A 6561-nucleotide genomic window follows, 5' to 3' on the forward strand; every position below is an offset into this window, starting at 1 on the left:
ACCACAACCTTGGAAATGTTTAGACAATTGGAAAAAATCATGTCCAGAGTGTGCCCCTTATTGTGTGTTGGCTCCGTCACATGATCAAAAACACAACAAAGTTCTTTGGTCACTCTATCCTGGGGTTTGTCAACATGAATGTTAAAATCACCCACAATGATTATACAGTCAAAGTTAATACAGATTATAGACAGCAGTTCAGTAAAGTCATCAAAGAATGTTGCACAGTATTCAGGTGGCCTGTAGATATTTAGAAATATAGCTCGAGAGGAGGACCTTAGCTGAAAAACCACATATTCAAAAGAAGCAAAATTTCTACAAGATATTTGCGTACATTGGAATGAGTCATTAAATGTAAATGGACTGTATTTATATAGGGCTTAACGACTACTCAAAGCACTTTTACTTACAACCATTCACAATTCATACACTGGTGGCCAAGTATAAGGTGCCACCTGCTCATCAGATAAACAATCACACACATTTACACTCAGATGGCGCAGCATCGGGGGCAACTCAGGGTTTAGCATCTTGCCCAAGGACACTTCGACAGGGCCAGAGGACTCCTCCTCCTTTCTTATTCACTCTATTCTCACTCATAAAACTAAAGTTAGGGGGCGCTGACTCAGGAGCAGTGTTATTATGGTCTAACCAGGTTTCAGTTAAAAACATGAAATCAAGATTGTGCTTAATAATAAAATTGATTAAAAATTATTTTCCTGCCAAAGCACTGACGTTTAGTAAGGCTAGTGTTAGTATGTCTTCAATTTTTTTTGGACAGGCTGTGGATGACAATGAATGGATGCTAAATTTGATAAGTTTGCAGTTAAGTTCTTCTTCTTACTCAGTGGATTCACCATTCGTTTTCTATTAGCTATCAAAACATAAATTGAGGAATAATTTAATACATAGGGCCCGGGCTTGTCCTGGAAAGAGTCATGAGTGCCACTAGGCATGCAGCCTAGTACACAAACATCCTTATCAGTCTGTGGAGAAGGAGTTAGATGCCATCCTGGCAGAGGTGCCTGGCGTTGTGGGAGAAGGAAAGTGGGAAAACCTGGCAACAGTATCCACCAGCTCCCTCATCCTGCCACTTAACTCCAACATGAGGATCGGGGAAGGAGAAGAAAGAGTGAGGGAGTTTGACAAGTGTTAGACAGGTGAAGAGAGGGGTTGAGATTTCTCGTATCTCCCATGGTTAAATTTCTGCTCAGGTGGGGGCTGTGGTAGATCACTGCCATGCTTTGTTATGTCTTCCTCTTGTTTAGATCCCTCTTGTCTTATGTCCTTAGCAGCGGGAGCAGATGTGTGGTGCAGAAATTAAAGTAGAACAGCTTTACTCTCGGGTTGTTAAGGAAAAGTCCATCCGATTTAAAAAGATGTCTGCGGTCCCAGAAAATGTTAAAATTGTCAGTGAATTGTAGAGAATGGACAGTATATGCAGTTGAAAGCCATTTGTTCAGTGCCAACACTCTGCTGAATCTCTCAGCTCTTCTTCTCACTGGTGGTATGGGGCCACTGATAAACACCTCCGCGTTTAGGGAGCTGATTGTGTTCAGCAGACCCGTAAAGTCCTGTTTCTGAATTTCAGACTGTTGCTTTACAACATCATGTGACCCTATATGTAGTATAATGTTCTTCACAGTTGGGTGTGCTACCACGATATCTGGGATTCTTTGGGTGAAGTCAGAAACCATGTCTTTGGGAAAACAGAGTATTTTGGTGTTTTGCTGCTTTTTAAATCTTTTACAGCAGAGTCACCCACAATCAAAGTTTGAGGCACAGTTGTTAGCTTTCCCTGTAGATTTTTATTTTTTGAATTGCTCTCAGTCCTTACTTGGCTGTGTGACGAGGAGATACAATCCAGATCATTAGATGGATTCCCAGGGTCTTGCAGCAGTTGAGCAAATCTGTTATCCATTTGCACACTCGGTTGTTGGGAGGCGTTTTGTTGCTAATTTCCCCTTTTGCAGCAGTCCACGGCTGTGTCCTACTAAGTACAGGGGTTAAAGAGGCGCTGCCTGGACAATAATGCAGGCCAGCTGGTAATTTTACAAATCTCAGGGCGCTGTGCCCTGCCTGTTAGTTGTCCTCCCATTTCCCAGGGAGATTTACTCTTGAGCTTTGCACCAAGAGAGTTCCAGCGAGGACTACCACTTGTTGATTTATTATCTGTTCCATAGCCCTACTGTTTCTTTGTAGTCTTTTTTGTGCAAATTAGCCGCATGTTAGCATGCTTTTATCCATTGTTTTGGGGCCATGGTAATATGGTGTCATTCGCACATGATCCGTTCACTCCCACATTTACTTCTAACCGTTGAATTTATGTTTCCAGAACTACAATCTTCTAAAGGAGTTTGTAGCAGTCATCCACGGAGAAAAGGCGGCATCTTGATGCTAATTAGCTTTAACTACAGACAAAAAGAGGCCTACTGTAAGAAGCAGGAAGTAGTGTACCATTTAGGTTTCTCCCCATGATGTTTTCCAAATTTTAAAAGTTGTTTATTTGATGAAGAAAAAACAAGCATGCAACCGCTCTTGTTTTTACAATAATCACTAGGTGTATTTTGCTTTGTCTTTTACTGTTGTCTTCTACTTAGCTGTGCCTGACCCACATCAGAACAAGAATCATGCATTATGTATTCATTTTGTTCTATTCAGAAAAAACAGGTATTTCACTAGCTGAGTGTGTATCCTATAATTATACAGATATCTCATTTAATCATTCTGTTCTATTGTGTGCTTATTGGTAAATACATGTGCAAATATAACTGCACGTAGTGTAAACCTAGACACACAGACTACTGATGCCTGACATTTGGTGTTTCCATTCCAACAGATGTTGCTGCAGCAGGCGGGTGGAGCAATGAATGTGCAGCTTCCCCAAGTGGGGTTGGTCCCACAAGCAACTACTTTGAACAGTCAGGTCCAGCAAACAACAATTAACCCCGCCCATTCAGGAACTCAGCAGCTCACTATCCAGCAGCAGGCGCCCCCCCCCCAGCAAAACCTACAGCAGCAGCAGACCAACGCCCTCACACAGGTGGGGCATACACACACACACGCACACACACACACACTCAACCTTTGTTCTTTCATTTTTTTACCCTACTGTGAAAATGCTAAGCTCGTGTGAACTTTTGACATTATTGGTCATTCATGTGGAGAATTTCACCAACTACACAACACAGTACTGTTCTGCGACGTTGTAATATTTACATCACATTTAGAAGACCGGAAGAGCCACAGGGCAAGCTCTTAGTGGTAATCATGTGAGAGGCTTCACAGAAAACTCAGTGACAGTGGGGTACTGTAAAACACACAAACCATCATCTTTAATTCAATTCAATTCAATTAAATTGTATTTATAGTATCAATTCATAACAAGAGTTATCTCGAGACACTTTACAGATAGAGTAGGTCTAGACCACATTCCAGAATTTACAAGGACCCAGCAGTTCTAGTAGTTTCCTCCAGAGCAAGCAACAGTGCAACAGTGGCGAGGAATAACTTCCTTTTAGGCAGAAACCTCGGACAGACCCAGGCTCTTGGTAGGCGGTGTCTGACGGGCCGGTTGGGGTTAGAGTGAAGAGTGGAAATAACAAAAATAGAAAAAATTGTAGTTTGTAGCAGTTCTTTGTAGTAGTTCATGGCATAGCAGGGCACTGTGCGGCATTACAAGGCACAGCAGGACCACCAGACTTTACCACCAGAGACACCCTCCACACTGGAATATTGAGTAACGCTGGTCTCAGTTATCTTGTCAGGTACTAATAAAGTCTATTTAAAACAGCCAAGGCAACAAAAGCAACACATTTCACTTCATGTTTGTATCAAAGTAAGCATACTGTAACCCAACAGTGTCCATATGTGTCTCTTTCCAAGTCTTGAAGTAGCTTTATTACAACCTCCCAGTCCAACTTCTTTTTATGTAAGCACTGAATGAAAATGTGCGTCTTGTGCTTTAAGTTTTAAATCTTCAATTTTTCTGTTTTTCTGTGTATATATTAGGGATGTAACGATATTGACGTTATCGCGCTATCGCGGTGGTAAACGTTTCTCGATATCGTCGTGGTTGGGTTACAAAATAAAAGGACAGGTGTCCGTCAAAAAGCAAGAGGAATAAACAGTCCCGCGAACAAAAAATTGTTAAATACATAGACCATGATCCTTTGGCTGCGTCGTCATACCAACCGTTCTAAAGCCAATAGGATTGCACGCGGATTGCACGGGCACGCTGTCCACACAAGCTCAAAAAGCCAGCATGGCCGACAGCGATACTTGTAAGGATGAAAACAACAACAACCCCAAAGTTGAGATTGTGCCAGCCCTGCAGCTTTTAAGTCAGATGTCTGGAAAAAATTTTGGTTTTCGCCGTGTCAAAAAAAAACTCAAAAGGAGAGAAGGTGGTGGACAGACAATGGACTATATGCAAGCACTGCCACAGTAAACTGCGATACAACACGGGAAACACAAGCATATGCGAAGTCATCTGACGACTTATCATCCGGAAAAGTTTGCAGATTCTTCACAAAGAATGTCCTGTCCGGTCAAAAAACCTGAAGGAGGCATTTTCAAACAACTATGCCACACAACAGCGCAAGGGCTCAGAAATCACGAGGTACATCGCGGAATACATAGCGTGTGATTTACGTCCCTTTTCTGCCGTAGAATTGCCTGTTGACTGGCAAAAGCAGAAAAAAATGTCTGTATTTTTTTGCTATTATCATCACAAACACTATCATGAGCTATTTAACAATACCGTGAGCTTTCCACAATATCGCAATAAATATCGTACCGTGAGGTCAATATCGAAATTGTATCGTACCGTGAGATTTTGATATCGTTACATCCCTAGTATATATTTACATCTTCATGATCTGTTGAATTTATTTTTGCCATGTTCAAATTTGACATACCTAAAATATTTAAATTAAATTAATACTGGAGAAAAAAGGAGACAAATGAAAAGAAAGACCCTGAGTCCGTTTGCTCTGTTTTTAAAGGAATTCATATCATGTCCCTCCCTCCTTCCCCACATTACTACTCTCCAGCCCCAGCGTCAACCCCAGCAACCTCCACAGGCTCAGACCCAGGGTTCTGTATCTACTCCACTATACAACACCATGATGATTTCTCAGCCAGGGCAGCCCAACGTACTGCAGATCAGCACCAGCCTGCCACAGACCAACACACAGCAAGGCACCGCAGTGGCCACCTTCACACAGGACCGACAGATCCGGTAGGTTGACAACAACCAAACCTGATACCTTTACTACCCTCATTCCCTCCAAACCAAACTTCCTTTGGGTGTATACGGATTTGTATAAGTAACTGTGTATTGTTTTATTTTATAACATTCTATTATAATTTAAATATTTGTATAAATGTTCGATGTGTATTTAGCGTGACAGGGCTACAACTCATAATTTGTTGCACAACCCTGGGTTGTAAAATGGCAAATAAATGAACCATGTAACTAATCTTGTAAAGCACTGCTACTTAAGCTGCATTTTGACACAAGTTTCTAGGGTCTTATAAGTCCCCAGAACTATTCAGCCCATTGATGTCTGGGTTTCCTCTGTGGTACAGAGACACATGAAGATTGGGCCACCTAGGCCACTGACATATAAAGCAAAGTAACATGACAAGATGAGGGCTGCTGGTGGTCACAGGGGTAAACACTCTGCAGCCTACAGTTCAGTGTGCCCACCCGTTTTATCTTAAAAAAACTCACTGTGCTTTAGATTGTAACCAGAAAGAACCCATCAAAAAATAAGGTTTTATTTCTCTCATTCGAAGCACCGCCGTGCTCTTGTTTGCTGCAGCCTGCAGTTCAGTGTGGCTTCTGGCTCACCGTCTTTTTTAAATTAGTTGAGAAGCCAACAGCAAAGCCTAAGTTTACTTTTAATTTTATCAAATAAAAGAAATGTCCCAATCTCCCTTTGTCCTGAAATGGTCACTGTAATTTATTTTATCTTCCTGTTTCTTTTCCCATTTCTCCATTTCATTCTCTCCAGGTTCCCAGCAGGGCAGCAGCTGGTGACTAAGCTTGTGACAGCTCCAATGGCATGTGGAGCAGTCATGGTACCTACCTCCATGTTCATGGGACAGGTGGTCACTGCGTACAACCCCTTTGGTGGGCAACAGGTATGGACAAAGCCCTATGAGTCACATAGCAACTAATGAAACTGTATCTCAGACCATACAAACTAATAGAGTCCATCCAAGCAACCATGTGTAAGGCACATAACCACCCAGCTGTTCAGTGTTGACAGTGTGGTTATATTGTGAAAGTGTTGAATAAAATAGAATAAAAACCATGGCATTGGTGGTTGAAAATTGTCTTGTTTGCTTATCAAATCTCCCCTATTTAAATGAATTAATAAAAAAAACATTTTGTATTTGATGCTGATATTTTGCAGTGAAAAGAAGGTAGTGGAAATTGAGTAGTTGTTGATGTTGTTGAAGTTGTTTAACATTTGTCATGTCCCTGAAGCCTAAAGATGACAAGTAGATTTCTTTGTCAATAAAAAAGGTGTTATATTGTTGTTACATTAA

At 41.4% G+C, this 6561-nt stretch overlaps 1 protein-coding gene across 5 annotated transcripts in view; it reads left to right on the forward strand.

Moving 5' to 3' along the window:
• clockb (clock circadian regulator b) overlaps window positions 1-6561 on the forward strand; it is a 26698-nt gene that overhangs the window by 15879 nt on the left and 4258 nt on the right. For 4 of the 5 annotated variants that reach the window (XM_032543909.1, XM_032543927.1, XM_032543920.1 and 1 more), the window contains exons 20-22: window positions 2840-3043; window positions 5007-5242; window positions 6021-6150. In XM_032543909.1, coding sequence (XP_032399800.1) covers window positions 2840-3043; window positions 5007-5242; window positions 6021-6150 — 570 coding nt within the window. The remainder of the gene's footprint in view (window positions 1-2839; window positions 3044-5006; window positions 5243-6020; window positions 6151-6561) is intronic. The other variant, XM_032543935.1, reaches the window with a different exon arrangement.

The sequence above is a fragment of the Etheostoma spectabile genome, chromosome 2 (genome assembly GCF_008692095.1).
Source record: "Etheostoma spectabile isolate EspeVRDwgs_2016 chromosome 2, UIUC_Espe_1.0, whole genome shotgun sequence".
NCBI lineage: Eukaryota > Metazoa > Chordata > Actinopteri > Perciformes > Percidae > Etheostoma > Etheostoma spectabile.